At 32.1% G+C, this 19,486-nt stretch overlaps 2 protein-coding genes across 3 annotated transcripts; both read left to right on the top strand.

The window, feature by feature from the left end:
• The first annotated feature begins 641 nt into the window (after positions 1 to 641).
• Positions 642 to 4,910, top strand: Crm (cramped chromatin regulator). The gene is made up of 10 exons (XM_070310464.1): positions 642 to 1,225; positions 1,322 to 1,582; positions 1,660 to 1,863; positions 2,179 to 2,369; positions 2,494 to 2,988; positions 3,144 to 3,302; positions 3,407 to 3,550; positions 3,710 to 4,024; positions 4,107 to 4,220; positions 4,316 to 4,910. The coding sequence occupies exons 1-10, from the start codon at positions 1,039 to 1,041 to the stop codon at positions 4,418 to 4,420; spliced, it is 2,175 nt and encodes a 724-aa protein (XP_070166565.1). The 5' UTR covers positions 642 to 1,038; the 3' UTR covers positions 4,421 to 4,910.
• Positions 4,911 to 5,037: 127 nt separating this feature from the next.
• On the top strand, positions 5,038 to 17,864 carry LOC138941106 (trichohyalin). 2 transcript variants are annotated; one of them, XM_070310465.1, is made up of 6 exons: positions 5,038 to 7,408; positions 9,855 to 9,963; positions 14,744 to 15,076; positions 15,744 to 15,976; positions 16,087 to 16,407; positions 16,488 to 17,864. In XM_070310465.1, the coding sequence occupies exons 1-6, from the start codon at positions 7,104 to 7,106 to the stop codon at positions 16,735 to 16,737; spliced, it is 1,551 nt and encodes a 516-aa protein (XP_070166566.1). In that variant the 5' UTR covers positions 5,038 to 7,103; the 3' UTR covers positions 16,738 to 17,864. The 2 variants fall into 2 exon arrangements, with proteins under 2 accessions (XP_070166566.1, XP_070166567.1); XM_070310466.1 differs by lacking the exon at positions 5,038 to 7,408 and adding an exon at positions 9,055 to 9,416.
• Positions 17,865 to 19,486: the final 1,622 nt, after the last annotated feature.

The following is a 19,486-nucleotide window of genomic DNA, read 5'->3' as shown; positions in this document are numbered from 1 at the left end:
TTCTTTATTCTAATTGGTTAATGCAATGCTTCGAAGCATCTCTAGCATCTTCTCGACCGCAGCCTATATCGTTCAATGCCTAGGGTAACCAGAACGATCGACCAATCAGAGAGCCCTACGTTCAATTGACCAATGTGTTCAGTTGAATGTCCCCCCTCCCCACTAATTCTGCCCATATATTGGCTGCGGTCGAGAAGACGCTAGAAATGCTTCGAAGCATTGCACCTAACCAATCAGAACAAAGAAATCTTTATTCTTTGTGTCCTGATTGGTCAATCAAACGTTTCGAATATAAATATATATATATATTTATATATATGTTTCGAATATAAATATATAAATATATATATATATATATATTTATATATTTATATATAAATTTTTTCTTACTTTTATAAATTTTAGTTTTTGTAAAAAAACAATTATGTTTCTAATTATTTTTCTTATTATTTTTCCTCACATACGCTGGTTCTGACGCATGTGCAGAAACTGTTATCTCAATCAGTGGTTATATACTTGTGATTGGTGGCTAGTTCCGAGCCAAAAAATTCCCCAACATTGTTGACCCCCCACCATCCAAAGGCAGAATAGACTTCGTCTGTGTATTTTGTATGTCTATGCTTTTTCGAAGAAAGGACGGAAAGAGAATATAAACAAATATTGAAAATCAGAAATCTAGATGTATATTTGCTGAATACTGTCGTGTGTTGAGAACACACTTTAAATTAAAAAAGAAAGAAAAAAAAATTGTAAGAAAATATATATATATATGTGTGATATACCATATCCTATCGAGAATTAAAGTATATAAAGAAGAACCTTCACTTGTAAATCAAGAGAGAGAGAGAGAGTGCTATTATATAAAATATTAAAACCAGACTGATTATCATTTATATGTTATTATGTTCTTTTTCTTCTAATATTAATTATTAGTTGGATTTAAAATGCTACGTCTAAAAAATCAAATTTGAATTTAAATATGTTACTAATATAAGAATATCTTTTTTGTAAATTGTAATAAAAAAAATATTGCTTAAAATGGAAGAGTCCACAAAATCTGAGGATACTGAATTTGGTAATGCGATTCCTGTGTGTCCTCAAATAAATCAAACTTATTCAGACACAAAATTCTTAGTAGATAATAAAAATACACAGATTCGTATTGTCCGAGGTAATAAAAAGCTCAAAATCGATAATAGTGATATTAACAATATTGAAAAAAAGGGTGCGTATAGATAATATGACAAAAATATCAATTATTATCAATATATAACATTAAAGTTACTGAATGATAAATTTTCTTCTTTTTTTTTTAACATAGATGTAAAAGATGAGGAAGCATCAGAGGCTAAAGTAAAATCCCTTAAACGTTCATGCGAATTGTGGTCTATGGAGGATAAAAACACTTTTTTTAAAGCACTCAATGAATATGGTAAAGATTTTGATGCTCTACAAAGCTACTTTTTAAATCAAGGCAAAAAACGTGGCCTCTCAGACACCATGATAAAGAATAAAGAGCAAATTCGACATTTCTATTACAGAACGTGGCTAAAAATATCAAAGCATCTTAAATTCTCAGAAGGTTGTTAAAATATTTATAACATAATCGTGAGAGATATGATTTGATATATTATATAATGTATATTACTTCATATATAGATGTTAAAAAGACTTCCCAAGAATTATATGGATTGATAAATTATGGCGAATTGAGAAGAAAATTACCTCGTATTCATGAGAAGATTCATTTAAGACTAAATGAATTGATATATTGGGGATCCACTCAAGTCAGGCTAAGAGGAAAAACTATGAGAATTAAAACACCTATATGCAGAGCACTTAGAAAATTAAACCAATTAGAAGGTATATTAAAAATTTTTAATATATTGGAAAAATAATTCACACATATATATATATATAACTAATAAAATATAACATTAATGTATTTTAATAAGAGTATTAAAAATATACAATTTTTATACAATATGTCAGATTCTTATAAATTTAAATAATTTGCTGCATATATTTAAATAAATTAAGATATATTTATATATATAGATTTATTAGTTGTATGTATTAGATAATTATATGTGAGAAGTATTGCTGAGAATCTTTCTAATCACAATAACAGACTAATGATTAATATTGAATAATAGGAAAGTCTATTTTTTATTCCAGATTGGCAGGAAGAGATTAAATTACCATCTAGAATAACGATAGAGTTGCGACCGCGTAATAACATGGCGTGGTGGCAAGTACAAGCAACATCAATGAATCCCAGAGTGCGCACACTGCTCCCAATACAAAGACGCCTTTCAAGTTTATTGATATTTTTGCAACAACGATGGCGATTCGCGAAATATACTACAGTATGCTTATTTTATTCAAATATAACATATTTTTAATTACAATGTAGAATTATTATTTATTTTTAAATAGGCATCTTGTATTTTATACTAATGTATTCATCCTTAAATATATTACTTATTACAGTGTTCCACTATAGAAAATCTCGTTGCTAATGATGTAAAAGATATTCGTTTATTACGAATTGCTCCACAAGAAGGATGTAAAATTGCCTTACCGATGGTAAATCTTGGAGAATATCTCACTAGTAATAGTGTCAGCTTAAATTCGTATGAAAAACGTCTTGGTCTTAAGAGTTCGAGAGTGGATTTATTAGGATCTGTTCAATATTTAAAAGGAGTAGGAAAAAAGGGAATTAAACGATATAAATCGGATAAAAAGCTCTTAAACCGCACTGATGAAAATTGCACACTGCCAGATAACAGTAGTGATATGGATTTATTAGAAACAGGAAGCAATATATCTGAAAAACCAGCGATTATAAACACTACAGAAAAACCGTCAGCAGAAAATCATTCAGAATCTAACAAATTCCCTGGAAGAGAAACTATTGAAAGAATTCGGAAAGGTTGGAATGTTGAAGAAGCAAATACAATCACCGTGGGTGATCTCTTTTTAATGGTGCGTACACATACCCAACATTTTATATTTATTATTAAAAATTTAATTTTATCAATTATGAAAATAATAATTTTTTTTAAATAATGAAATTTTTAATTTAATTTTACATTTATGTATTCTTAAAAATATGTCTTTCAATTTTCTAAATTTAACAGTTTGGTCGTGAATCAAAAATTACTCTGGAATATTGGTGGGATTGGCTACCTAATGAACAATATGCTACTGATTCATCTAGTATTATGCGTGACGATAGCTTATGTTCAGTTTTACAAAAGTTATTGTCACTGGCAAAACATAATTATGGTACAAACAAAGTAAGATATATCAAATATTTTATTAGTCTTATGATGTACAAAATATAAAGTGTTACTTTCATGGAATATTAAGACATTAATTTTTAATTATTAATACTTTTTAGGTATATGATAACACAACAGGAAGTAATGAGACAGTGATTTCATCTCGAGTACCGTCTATTAAAGAATCTACATTTAGAAGACCTCTTATCCCGCAAACATATAATAAAATTGGCACAGCTGACGCATTTAAAACGCAACTTGATGTAATTTATTATATTAAATGCAATAGTATAATTGCATGTAAAAATTATATATGTACGCGTGTGCGCATGTGAATTATCCTATATAAAATGTTTCTGATTAAAATCTTACATAACAAAAGAAAGTAATTGATTTTAAAAACGTACTTATACATGTTACAGAAATTTAAAACACGCTTTTGTAAACGAGGTAGAACAGTGAGACAAAAGAGTCTCGTTATACAAAGGGTACTACCCATTGTATCTACGCCAAATATGCCGTCGGAAAGTTTAACAACTGATGCAAGTAAGATCGGTGGATCTTCTTTATGTCAAACTCAAACCGATAAAATAGTAGCGGTAAACGCGAGCGAAGTTCAGGACAAAAGCTTTTTGGATGCTCTAGAAACAAACGCAGATGCGAAGAATTCCAATTCAATTATTACTAGCGCTACTCAAATTCTTAAGGAGGGCGAACATCAATGGTTGAATAGTGAGGTAATCGATAAACCGCACAATATATAAACATAATTCATTTTTCGTACGAATAATTAATGCCATTGAAACAACTGAATCGCAGGTTGCAGATTTTTCATTGAGCAGCTTTTTAGGACAACTTGAATCGCCTATGAAAGGCTCACAGAGAAGTCAAGCAAGTGAACAGATCATGGAAGACACTCGGCCTTCTTCTGATGTAAATATAAAATTATATCAAGTTAATTAATTAAATATATTTTATCTTATTCTGTATCTTCTATTATAATTTGCTGTCTTGTAATAATATTTCAGGTTGTATCACATATGCAATGCCTTATGGGAGAAAATAGTGTAGACTATATGGCAAAATTTGCAAATCTGGCTTCACAGATAGCTTCTGATGAAAATAAGAAATAGATAGTTTAAGAATATTTTCTACAAAAATAAATATTCCGTTCTTGTTTTTAGTATGATTCCAGTATTAAAATAAAGGTAGGTATTTATTTATGTATGTATTTAATTTTTGTATAGATATGATATATACATATAATATTATTAATAGATGATCACGATTTTTAAACCTAATTACACTAGTATATTACTATGTTGTAAATACCTAAATATTTGTATTATCTCTACAATATTGTAAATATGTAAGAGAATAGATAAATGACCGCTATTCTACTGCTGTTATATCACATCAGTTCCTTTTTCTAAGAAGAAATCGTCGATCCTGGCGATAAGAATTGTCAATAGAAATCGCAATACGAGAGTGAGCTATTCCAGATACCTATTATATGCCAATTCGTTTATATTAATAATTGTCTCTCGATTTCGATTATAACAATGCGCAAATACAACAACTATGATAATATGACGAATATAATATAAAACGAAATAATAATGACTGTATACATGAGTGATAAATATGTAAATTCAAACATACACTAAGTACCGTTCAGAGAATTTTTATATGATCTTTTATAAATCAAAATATGAAATTGAAATAATTTGTTATAGAATTGCGGTATAAATAAAATTCGTATATATACGAATTCCAGAATACTGTTACTTAAACTCGAAAAAGAATATTCGAATTGCATCCTTCGGTGTGATACAAGATTGCCCATTATCCGAAGCAAGTAGATCTGTGTTACTTTTGAATCGCAGGATATCTCCGTGTATTCAACTACTTCGCAAAAAGAAAGAGCGAAACAATCAAGAGCAGCGTAAAAACTAGTATGCAAACGTCATTCCTTCCCTCTGGATTCCCCTTTCAGCGTGAAAGAGACTGTAGACGGCCTAGACAGCGCGAATGCGAAAAAGATCCATCTCTCCGGCACTCGGAGTGCCCGACAGTCGCTTGCCCGACCGGCGTTACATCTAGACGAGTGCCCACGCGATCGATGGGACAATCGGAGTACGTACAAGCGGAGCAAGGTGAATGTACAAACGGAGCAAGCTAGCTCGCCGCGCATGGTCCGTAGGTAGGTAGGCAGGCAGGCAGGTAGAATTTGTGTCATCTCGGCCGTGAGGATTAGAGCTCAGTACGAATGGCAAACCATGGAGCTGAAACTGTGAAAATGGCCGTTTGACGACGATGTCAAGGACCAAGGATCCTCGCGGAGTGGACATTGACACACGGCGAGCTTTCAGACTGATATGACTGTCAAAGTGGTTTAGAAGCAATCATTCAGGATCGTCCTAGGAATATATATACACGACGACTCTCCAAGTGTTACTCCCGAGAGAGATAAAAAAAAATATATGTTTGTTGTTTACAATATTCGTTAGATAATGACAAAGTTTACGTGTACAGTGTGTTCTTAAAATTATATTAAATTTCAATACGAAAATTTCTCAATTAATATCGAAATAATAAGGATATGTGCGTATTATCCTTCTTTACATATATTATTTCAAGAGAAGATTACAATGTGTGAAACCTGTATTATTCGACGTCAACAATAATCTCCTATCGCTCTTGCTTAACGTAAACAAAATAGCGAATGGCAGCGAGCAATTTAAGAGGGATTACGCAGGGATTTGAGAGTTGTATGAAAACTTTAATTCGTCGAAAATATTTATTGTCTCAAATATAGAGTAAAATTAACGTTCTTACATCTGTCAGAGTGTATTAAAGTCCATTCGCTTTGGGAAGTGGAAGGCGCTTTAACGCGCCGACGAACGTAACGGAGAATCCTCCGCGCGGCGGAGAGGTCCGTTACTTCCGAGGAGGAGGTAGGAGAGAGAAGCAGGTTAAAAAAGTGGCGATTCTGTTGGTTTCCACAATTTTACCTCTCTGGCGCAATTAGGAAAGAGCGCGACTAACAACCAACATGCTTTCTGCGAGCGAGCAAGAAACAGAGATTTGCGAAACTCGTTACTGCCTGCTGAGCCTCGCTAAATTAAACAAACGATTGTGATATTTTATATATATATAATATGAGTGGCGCATATATATATATATACATATATCTTGACTCGAATTAATACGAAACAAAGCATAATTTAATTTTATATGGGAATTTGTAGCAATAATATATTTTCGATTGTAATTTTTTGTATATGACATAAAAAAAATTTTCCGGTTTGAGCATAGTGGAAGTTAATTTAGTGTTAATCTGTCGAGGACACTTCCCATATATGGAAAAGTAGAATATCGAGATCAATGTAAGAAAGTGAAGAGAAATTTCGATGGTGCGCGAGACGATCCATGCAAGAATATCATCGATTTCCTTGCTGCAATAAATTTTGTCAACGAGAAATTACGAAGTTTGCCTTCGTAGACATACAATATTTGTCGAGGGATTGACATGGAAAGGCCGTAATTATAAAATTACGAGAATGTTAAAAAAGAAACATCAAAGAATTTTTCAAAACAAATCAATCTAATATTTTAAAGTGCAAGATTTAACGGATTAAAACGCTGCAAGAATCTTGACGACATTATATCGCGCAAGGTAGAAGCAGCTGACGGGAAACCGGAAATCAAAATCAACCGAACGATCGATGGGAATGTCCGGATGGGAGTATCCGAGTCGCCGAGTATAGCGATAATTTCCTTAGGGCCACACCTATTGACAGAAAGAAACATACGATGGATCATCGCAGGATTGACAGATATGGCACCAGGGAGATGCGCCATTCGAGGAGCGAGGATCTTTTGGGCGCGATCTCCAGGTCTCCCAGTCCGAACATCGATTTACCCACCGCTACATCCGAGGATGACCTAATCGCGGCTAGCGGTCTCCGGGACTCGAATATCTACGATGAGGCTGGCGTTAACGTCGGCGTCGCGGGACCCTCGCGACGTATCCTCCCTTCGCCGTCCAGAGTAGTGGGGTTGCCCGTCGACCCTGAGGACTCCATTCGCGACATTGTTACCGAGAATGATCTGTATAGGTCAGTGCAACATTAATACAGTTATTTCATTCATTTTATCATTTAGCTGCAAATGCTATTAAGGAAAGATCAACTTCGCATTGCATTCTAAGGAATTTGTCGTTAAAATTGTCGTACAATTTCTCTTAAATATTTTGTTGACGAATGCTGTATATCAAACGGTAATGATTAATTTTTTTTTTTTTTTTTTTATGGAGATGATTTAGATCGATCTCGTCGATCGATTGTCAGAAATTGGCAGATACGTATATCATTATTATATTATAATTGCCTGTCGCTGTGGGCGTTTTTTTACTTTTGAATCCTCGTCGAATACTTTTGTAAAACATTTATGTTAAATGGGATGCGAAGTTATAAAATACTTTTGCTGATTACTCATGACTTGACGCGAAACTGGCCTTGCGATGCTATATAAGAAGATCATTACTATCATCTACGCAATCAAGAGACCGAAACAAGCGTAATTTCTTTTCTAAACGATCGGGAGTGGCTTCCGCGCGGTCGCTCAATAAATCAAATATTTTATTTCGATATCTATCGGTACCAATTATCTTGAGAAATATTTAATATATAAATTATATAGAATGTCCCACAAAATCATCCAACATATTTTTGTAGGACTTTTTTTTCTGGGAATAAAATCATTTATCTGGAATTTCTTAAACAGTAATGTAAATTTTTTTTATTTTTTTATTTAAATCGCAAAAAATTAATTTTTTATCCGTCATTTTCTTTCACATTCTAAATATCTTGTTGATCGTTAATTTATTAATTCGCAATATATAAATAATATTAATAATACACGATGTATGCGTATCGAATAAAAAATCTCCATAAACTTTGGGATCTTCGGCGAGTTTATAATATTTTTTATTTCACACGCGTCAAGCTTAAGGAGTTAAAAACAAAAAACGCGCTCAGAATATATAACTTTCGATTACGTCATCGATTACATATTTCAACGAAAAATAATCTTTTTCGAACATAAAAAGAAGATTAATCTTTTCATGTAATCTTTTAGATTGATGAATACGAATTTGATGTTAAAATTTAAAATAATGGAAATAATATCCCATACAGCACAGAACATTGCAGCAATATTGCAGCAACATTGCAACATTGCCGCAATGTTGCTACAATGTTGCAATATTGTTGCAATGTTGCTGCAATGTTCTGTGCTGTATGGGATAGATATTAAAATTTAAAATTGTTTGAATTTTTGTGGTATAAAAATTTTCATATGTATACATATATATATATAAGTTATCGCTAAATAGTTTGAATAAATATAATTGAAAACTATTTGATAGATCTTTAAAGATTTAATTTGTATTAACTTTTCCGCAATAGACTCCATATTTAATTATGAATATCTTATCAATCTTATCAACTCTTATCAACCATCGACACAAAAAATTCTTTCTCAGAATTGAAAGCCTTAATAATATACTTAAATTTTGATTGCAATAAAACTTTGCCAACACGTCGCATATCATAATTGTGTAATGTTTCATAATATATATATTAAAATAGCTTTTTTTTGCAACTTCAATTGCATTTTTTTTTTTTTTTTAATTGAACTGGGTTATTGATTACAATCACGCGCAACTCATGTGACTCGAGCTTCGTATTTCCGGATCAGGTGACTTTCTCATTTGGAAGGTATCATCGTGCATAAGCTAGGCCGACTCGACCACTCGCTGCCGGGCTGCGAAACGTACGAATCGGTATTAAGAACGAATCAGCCGGTCTTATGAAAGCGAAAGTTGTGCTAACGGGGGACCGGTCAGCGAACGAACGAGAGGAGGAAGTCTGATTCATCGCGCGATTGATGCGGTGAAATCGGTTTCAAACGCAAAATCCCAAAACTCCAGGATTCAAAGTGAGATAAACGAGTGTGCATATCCGGTTCCGTTTCTCTCATTGAAACAATGGCTGGGAACAGACTGCAGAATCATCGTAGACTTATCGATGCTACGATGAACGGCGACGAGACACGCATATTCGCGTACGTTATTTAATTCGATAGGAAAACAAATTTTATGTTTTTTTCATAAATGATCCTAAATTTTGATACAATTTCCTTTATTCTAATATCGTCCAGTTGTTTTTTTTTTTTTTTTTTTTTTTCCCTATGATTTCCTTTCAATCTCCAATCATATTCTAATACCATATATACGTGAATTAAAGGAATAAAAATGTTCTCTGTTTCTTATTTTTTTTTCTCTCTCTCTTATTTTAGTTTTTCTTATTTTAATATGGGCTAATATGGCGCTAAATGTGAGAAATAGAAGGAAGGTGATTCAATTTTAGTAAAAAAAAAGGATTATAATACAATATAATAGAGAAAGAGCTCTCTCTCTCTCTCTCTCTCTTTCTCTCCGGATAAATGATTGTAAAATATAAGAAATCTATTGTACTATCTTGATTTCGTTTTTTTCCGCAGATACGTCCTGTTCAAACGGCATTATGACAAGTATGTGGATCTCGCCGAAAAGTATAAGGAGGCAAAGAACATCACTTACTACCTGGAGGAACGCTATCATGAGATCAAGGTATGAAATTGTGTATGTATACATATACACACATATACATACACACATTAGTCTGGTCTCTGATTTTTAATATTTTCTCTTTAATTATATCAATATCGAGCGTGTATTTGTAAAGAATTGCGTTCACTCTTCCTCATATTTTTATATTCATTATATTTTATAATGGAAGAAAATTATGCCAAGCTTTCCCATACTATGGCGATAGCTCATCGCTATTGTTAGAGCGGATCTATCCCATTGCATCTATTCCCACGGTTCATTTTGTCATTATTGTCGAAATTATTTTGTGAGCCTCGAAGTTTTATTCACGTTACTGTTATCATTTTCGTAAAACTAATATACATTTCAAACTTTATTTTTAATATCTCACATATGACATACGGAGATACATATGACGAAGATACGGAGAAATTTGATTTCTCTTTTCTATGAAACCGATCTCTTCATATTTTAATACTGCGGGAGTTGATAACATTGCTATTTTATTGCTAATAAAAAGCAATTTCCGTGACATCTCCTGGCATCTCTTATTTATTGCGTTACAAGATTAACTCAGAAATTAAAAATATTCTTTCAATTTATCGTCAAGTTTTTTTCGTTTAACTTCTTTATTATTTCTAATTATCTTGGTCTTATTAAAAGAAAGAATGCTACGCGTCAAGTTCCGTACGTTGGAATCATTTAATCAATGCCAAACGCGGAGACATTCGCCATTAATCTGATGGAAACAGGACAGAATACCGTACAAAATATTCCATTGCTCAAGCTTTTGCTTTTTTAATATCTCGATAAAAATAAAGGATATTGAGACATACAGTCACATAATCCAGAAATGATGCTCTATATTTATTTCGTTCGCGAAAAGAGGATATAAAATAATAAAATCGAAGAGGAGTTAAATTGTTCTTTGTGTCAATTAATGTGCAAAATGTGAACGATAAATTTTATCTTAAACAAAAATTATTCTAATGTGATTTGTATTGCGACGATAATTATCAAAATGCATCTGATTGTTCCGCGATCTCATTATTCTCGATGACTCGATGATGTTATCTCGCTAGCTGATTGTTAGCGAGTGAAATCGAGTCTGCTTTCTTGTAACGTTACCCGCGAATCGTTTCGCGAAACCGGAAGAACAGCCGCGAAGACAAGAGAAGCGATCGCTAAAAAAAATCCGTTTTTTCCGCGAGAAATTTCCTTCGCTATACTGATTTTTATTTTATTAACTCTACGATTTGTATCTCTTTTATAAGTAATTTGAACTGGATAATTACTTCTGATACCAGTGTGAAGAGAACGTACGCCGAAATTTCTGACCGATCGTCAGGAATTTTAATTGGGAAAAGTGGAAGGTTTATTGGCGAAATTTTTGAAACATTGCATTTTTCTTTAGTAAGATGGTCGCGCAGATAATTACATATTGTAACGGCCGAGTAAGAGACCCGAGTAAGTTCACTATCTTTAATCGCGACAAAGACTTTCGTCTTTCGTCCCGCGAGGTACGTAACCCATACAGCACTGAAGCTTGCAACAACATTGCTGCAACATTGTAATATTGCATATTGCAGTTTAATGTTGCAGAAATATTGCAAAGACATTATTTTACAATATAACTTTAGCAATGTTACAGCAACATTCCGAAAATATTACAAAAAAAGTACTCAATAATCGCTAGTTCATTCGTTTACCATTATGCGGCGCATGTTGCGCTATCTATTTCGCATTTAATTTTTAGTCATGATGATTATATAAAATTTACAAAGAGCGGCTAGTAAAATTAAAAAGATATAATAACTATTTTTGTTAATTTAAGTCGTATGATATGACCCCAATACAAGGATTCAAACATTGGACTAAGAATTCTTTTAATAGTTTCCATTCTTATATAAAATCAAAAATTTGATAATAATTTTCTAATATGCAAGATACTTCAGATTTTAATAAATAAATTTTGAGATTATATAAAGACAAGAGAGATGTGAAAAAACTCGTATGCGTAAATTCACCACAATCTTTTTGCATCCGGATATCTGAATATTTCGGATACAAAGAAATTGTGAATTTACGCAATTGCAAATTGAGTTTTTTCTTATTTCTCTTAGATATTCTCTGTCACTGAAGGAAGTCGAATGTGTACTGAAAAATTTACATTTTATAATTTTGTTATTATTATAATACAGAAAAACTATATACACGCTAGATCCTGACTCTTACAGGCCTAATTTCTTATTATGTTTTTCATATGTTGAGGATATTATGTCGATAAATATACATAAAGCATTATTGCATATATATTATATTGCTATGTTGCTGCAATATTATATTACAATATTTCTGTAGGCGGACATTTTACTGTTGCTGCAATATCATAACAACGTTGCAGCAACATTTCGCAATGTTTCTGCAATATTGCAATCTTGCAGAAAAATGTTGCTGCAATGTTATTGCAATCTTGCGGTGCTGTATGGGACGCTGCCATGTAAAGACACCTTTATCATTTGATCATTTTCTGATATTTGCCGCTGAGACTTGTAAATCTACTTCGTCGCCATAACTTTCTTAATTCTTTCAAGATGGTATTCGGCCAAGTATCGCTTGTTACTAGTTTTCTGCATTTTGGATACAGAAAATAATTTATTATAAAAATTCTATAGTCACATATGATAATTAAAATTCTGTAATTTTCTTTTCAATATTTTAATCATTATGCAATAATCGAATGCTTAGTTTGTATATATAAATTTACTTTTTCTTACAAATAACTTTTTCCTTTCAATTCTTGCAAGTTATCGCGTTTTGAGATACGCGAATTACGTCGGCCATCATATCGGATTTTAGATCATCTTTAGGCATGCGAGGTGCATTCCGAGAAGTTCATAAACCATAACCAGAGAAAAGAAAAGAAAAAAAGGAGGCGCGGATATTATTCTCGTCATCCTACTTTTCCTATAGCATGCGTATCCTGTCTTCAGATTCGTGTCCTCCGGTTTTCCAACATATTTTTCGCTTCAGCATCTACTTGTCGTTTGGATTTCTCGCGTTTAAGATTGGGAATGTGACAGATATGAATGTGAATTCTAAAATGCTTTTTCTTAATTCTTTCTCAAACGAGCTTTGGATTAAAGTTTTTATAGAGATTAAAGATTTGTCTTGATTTTATCAACTTATAATATTTCGACAAATTTAAAAAAAAAAAAAAATCTCTAGTAACTAAATATATTTGTGCGCTCATATACATAATAATTTATTATATTAATATTATCGTGTCGCAATATTGTCAGATAATATTTCTCGACGGGAACAAGTAAAGTGTAACATAAAAAAAGGATTGAAACATGAGCCATGATATTGATACTCCGATTATATTTCTCCGCTGTATCTTATTTTCCATCTTGTCCATTTTATAATAATTAAAGTTTGTACGGGGTTGTATGAGTTAATTGCTAAGCCATAACGCATCAAATGATACGTGCGCGAGCTAATAAAAAATTATACATGTATATATACATATATATAAACAAAAAAAAAATAATTTTGCAGCGAAAACGTCGCTGTTATTAAAATATATACATATTGTTGTAATAGTGACAAATTTTGCTATTATATGATTGTTCAATATTACAGTAAAATTTGTTTTCTTGAGAGAATAGAATTTTTTTCTTTTGTTTAATAAACTATAGTACACAGTAGCATAAAACATACTATGATAGCAAACTTTTTTCCGGGCACATACATACATATATATACATTCATACATATATATCTTCTTCTGTTGCGATGATGAAATTAGAATTAATGGAATTCACGCGCACGTGTTATTTCTCTAATATAATCAGCTACATATTTTCTTCGGTATTTCCGGCATCTCGTTCTTTATTATTGTAAAAAAAGCTCACCAGAAGAGCCTACTATTCTCAGTATTCTCCATAGCTAGCGTTCAACAACCTCGTTTGCCTACCTGGTTGACCTACAATGTGAAACCGCCATTAGATAAAACTAGAATCTGCGAGGAAAGAGAGTACCGGGTATACGTCATCCGGCGTCATCGAATGATCGCGCGAAGTCAAGCTAGACGCGGTTTGCCAGTGATTGTTAAGAAAAGGCCTGAATTATTAAGATTTTACTTTGAAAAATACTTTTTACATACTTTAAATTATATCAATATGACATATTAAGTACCATTCCGGAAAAAAATGTTTATATATAAACAAATATAAATTAATAAATATATATATATATATATATATATATATATATATATATATATAAAATATGGTCCACATATAAAAGTATGGTTTTCTTTCTTCTGTATATTTTTTTTTTTTTTTTTTTTTTTTTCCGTATATACAAAGATGAAAAATTTTATTCAAATAAAAACCTTAAAATCGTGATCAAAGTTTTTTTTTAATTGTCAGTATCATTACCAATGATTTAAAAAGTGTATCCTGCAAGTAAAAAAAGAAATATTTATATAATTTATATATGATTATATACAGCTTATTTTTTTCAATTCTTTAAATTTCACTTTTTCTAAAAAATAAAAAAAATTATATTTTAAATCATTTTTAAATTATTCTTTATATTATTTTTCTTGTATATATAAACAGAGATTATACAAGAGAAAGAAAGTTTATATTGATATATATATATGATATATAATTAAATATATTTATACATTTAATTTTTTTTATGTGGTTTTTTTTATCGAGCGTTCTAAAGTTTACATTTTCTCCGCATCAAAAAGTCATGTAAATGAAATTCGATGATCTTGTTTCCAAAGGCTGAGCGAGATAGGCTGGAGGAGACTCGTAGGAATCTGGAAAGACGGTTGGAAGGTTGCGAGACGGAACTTCGTGGCAAGGAAGACGAGCTTTTTCTACAATTGGAGAAAAGTCTCCGATTGGAAGAGGAGATCGAACGCGCGAAAGCCGAGAAGGATAGCTACGTGGCGATGCAAAATCGACTGGAGCAACAGCGAGAGTCAGCCTTTCGTCGTTTACAGATGCAGCTCGAGGAGAACGAGATCACAAGGCGGGATCTCGACAAAGCGCGCCAAGACGTTATCCGACAGGCCACTATCATTCGCGCTGAAAGAGATACCTTGGAGAGAGAGGTGGATACTTTTTAGTTTATATTTGATTCGAATACATATATTGCATATAGTTTTATCTAGAAGGATTGATTTATCTTTAAGAAATTCTTTAATTTTTTTATCTTTATACATATTCTATTTTTGAAATTCTTTTATCTGTGATAAAGTTTTGTATTCGCATATTTTTTAAGACGTATAATACTTAGATAGATCAAAAAGTAAGATTTCTTGTTTTATTACAACTTCTATTTACTAATTCGCACAAATTGGACTTGTTAGTGTAATAAAATATAAGCTAATAATTACTTTTCAATATCGAGAAGATTAACGCACTTGCCCCACCTTGGCACGAGTTTGAAGATTCATCTTGGAGGAAAGAAACATCTTAGAAGAAGAGCATTTTTAGATGATGCAGCGATATAGAATGCTATACAAGGATGGTTTAAACAGTCGATTTTTACCGAGAGGAAATCTTCAAATTTGTACAAAGATGAGACAAGTGTATCAATCTTCTCAAAGACTATATCAAAAAATGGTCATTAGCTTCTCTATTTTAACACATCAAGTTCAATTTGTTATACATAAGTTATAATAAATTGTAAATAAAAGTCGTAATAAAATAGGAAATCTTTTTGATCCACCATACGTATACGCCATATCGATTCTTTGATTATTTTTTTTCTTCCAGAATGAAATGTTGCGACAGAGACTCAGGGTGGAACAGCACGAATTAGGAGCCGAACGACGCCGTCGAGAAGAAGGCGTTGCAGCACTGACAAGGGAGACTATCGCATTGAAGCACGCTACGCGCCATTTGAGCGCGGCGACGTTTCACGCAACATCCTGCCGGAATCGTCGCCGATGCTCCATTTGCATATATGCCAGACGCACTTTTGCCAACGTCAATAATTATCGCGACAAGTAAATAAAGATTGCGACTTTTATTACGTCGATATTTGACACGGTCAAAGATTAACGTGTTATGTGAAACGAGTAATATTTTGATTTAACCATAACTTTATCGTTTGCAGTGGAAATCTCTTGCGGTGCCTTCAAGCACCCTTACAAGATTTTCGTAGTTGGTTACGACCCAACACGATCCAGTCATCATCCCGAGTTCCACGAATCGAGTCGTCCATGGCCGATCGCGAAATTTGTTACATCGACGACTCCAGCGTCGACAGTAGTAGCAACGGTAGCACCAACAGCCGCAGTTGCAGTAGTAGCACCAGCAGCAGCAATAGCGGTTACGAGGACGAAGCTTATCCAAACACTCCGATAGCCGAACCCTCTCTCTCTTCGGCCACTTCCAGTGTCCCGCACACAGTCAGAGCCTTCTCCTCGGATTCAGGGTTTGTTTAACTCTATGAGAGATATTATTATAAAAATACTTGTTCGCATTCTCATTTTCTAGTTTACATTACCAATTCAGGTTCTCTTCGGAGATGGGAGATCGCAGATCGCGATGCTTTGACAATGTTGGCAATAACATTAGCAGCGGCAAGAGCAGAAACATGAGCGAGTCGCTAGACAGCAACGATGTCGATGATCAAGGCGCGGCTGGAAGAGACGGATTCACTCGTTCAAGATGGACTTCCTCTTTCCGCAGATTGCTTGGACGAAAGTCGAAAAATAAGCTCGATCGTTCCTTGGATATAAGTAAGACTGATGAATCACGATGAACTTGTATTTATATTATATCGAGACAAGAACTCAATACATCCTCCCATCCACCCTTCTCTTTCATATGGCGAGATCTGCAAAAAATGAGATTTATTCGAAATGAAATAAATCTTTCACGGACGTCGAATTTTATCGGAGGGTATTAAGATTATCGAGATTTGCATATTTATTATTTTGAAAGAATTGAAAATATGAAAATTTAGAGATTTATAGAAGTTCTTGTAGTTTTTGAGAAAGTAATCATAATTGACTCAAATTTCGAGAAAACCTGCCACTTTCGAAAATGTAATTACAATCTTATCTCTTCCAAAATTTAATTATTAATCGAATTGTGTGTGTGATTCTAACTCGAGAAATAACGCACAGATATATCTTGTAAAATATTAGAAAAAAAACGCTGTGATTTTTTTCAAAGCTTATTAATTTCTTTTTCTCCCTCCATAATAATGCTTATATTGTAACTGAATTTTTTGAAGAAAAAATATCACATATCCTATCTCTCATTTAAACCTCAATTTAAAAATCCTAAATGCAGATTCCAAGATTCTTTTTCCTTCATTGTAGGAATTGAATTTCGAATAAATTAGATATTACGGATATATAAGAAAAAGGAGTTGAATTGTTAGAAATAATCGCGATCGCGATCAAACTTTATATATACTTATTCGCAAATTGTATGCATGGGTTTTAAAGGTTTCGAATAGTAAAAGTGATATCTATATATAATATTGAAATATTCGATATTCTCGCGAATTGGATTTTCTAATAATAGGAAAGTGTTATTGTTTGCATTCTGAAAAAAATCTTTTTTGTGTTGTTACGTTTTACTGTTGTTGTACGATGTATTTACTGTGTTGTTGGCGATTGTTGTCGCATTCACCAAAGAGTACAGCGGTTTATGAACACAAAGATTAATCGCCATTGTATCAGAAGTTTCAAATTTGCGACAATTTCTTATCATTGTCATTTTTATCGTTTTTTGACAAGAAAGCTAGTTTCTCGTGCAATTTTGAGTACGTGCGTGATGAAAGCAGCTGGACCAAATTCCTGATACGTCACAATCTTGTTACGATAATGTTATTTCAAAAACGAATATTATGAATGCAAATAAAAATATGTATACGATGAAAAACAGATTCTTTGATATTTCTTAAATATCCTTTCTATTAAAAAGTCTTAAGTATTAGCATTAAATGTTTATAGTCTTAAATATTAGCATTAAATGTTTATAGGACTTAATAAATACTAAAAATTGAAAAAAATGATGGAATCGATTGTAATCTATCTGAGGAAATGTCAGAAATCAGAATTATATTAAATGAAATAAATAAAAACAATTCTTAGAATTGTGATATTCAGGAATGATTCAATTTTATCTTATTATCGCTATTATCTTTTATTATCTGCTATAATGTATACCATCTGCGTATAATGTATACCAGAAGCTTTAACAATTCTCGGGTTGGGCTACTTCGTTTTGATAAAGAAAATAGATAATCTTATCATCTATATTTCTAATATACACGCAAGTAAAACTACTCATTGTGTTAATTTTGAAAGAAATATCACCATATAAATTCTATGAATCTACAAATCAGAATCATAATATTTATACGAAGCAATTCGCTATTTGAATGAAAATTGTCTAATCTAATTTCCTGAACTTATCGTATTATATTTTAAATAATTGGAATTGTAGAAATCTGTGTATCTCCCTTTCCTATTTTCTTCATTACTTCCGATAAAAATATTTTTTCGTGTAGAATGTGTGTGTGTGTGTGGAATTATTTATTCGTAATTCCGTTAATTCCGTTATCTCGTCTCGTTTAAACGCAGTTTTCCTTGAATCGTCAATATCATTTTATTAGTAACGTCAGCATTCGTTCGCTCATTCGCTAATATATTTTCCCACTTATCTCGCGTATTCCACCATCACGTTCAGAGTTCGAAACATGAACGAAAGCTCCTGCTAATTTCACAGAGCAATCCAATTTTAGTATCGTGCCCGTCCACGGTCCACGCACAGACATCAACATTCTTCTATGAGTGTTTTCACTGTGACAGGTGGGTTAATATATTAATAAGCCGTAACAAATAAACTGAGATTGAATCGTTCAAAATTCGCAAAGCAAGCAGACAATCACGTCAACTCAAACGAGAAAAGAAGTTCCCGATAGAATTGTATCGTAAAGTTTGTATTCAAATGAAAATTGTCAAAAATCGAGAAACGAAATTCTATTGTAATTATTCGAAAAATTTCCTATAGCTAAAAGTTAATCCACTATTATTAATCAATGTTGAAGAAATACTCTGTTTACTTCGTAATTAAATTTAATTCTCTTTTTCTGTTCCCGATATATAACTATATACAATTATAATATACAATATTATATAACACACAAACATATATATAAATATAATATATATATATATATATATATATATATATATATATATATACTTGTTATAAATAAATAGTCTCTAACAAACATCAAGATCGAGGTATATTTTTTATATCAAAGCAATATTATCATTTATATTATAACATAATTTTGAGATACAGCAATTCTGTTTCTTCAATCAATTTCAATAAAAAAAAGCGGCAAATATTGTATCAAATAAAATGAAATAAAGTATTAGCTGTCTCTGTATTGATTCCAGATTTGCAGATTTGTGTAAAAGAATTATTGATTTTGGATAGATTAGCAAGAAAATATAATGTATGTAATAAAATCCAACAATTCGTGG

Source organism: Polyergus mexicanus, unplaced genomic scaffold, assembly GCF_030449975.1.
Source record: "Polyergus mexicanus isolate NDT 795.1 unplaced genomic scaffold, iyPolMexi1.0 SCAF_18, whole genome shotgun sequence".
NCBI lineage: Eukaryota > Metazoa > Arthropoda > Insecta > Hymenoptera > Formicidae > Polyergus > Polyergus mexicanus.
Note: the sequence above shows the minus strand (reverse complement) of the source record. Positions and strands in the feature narration are given on the sequence as shown.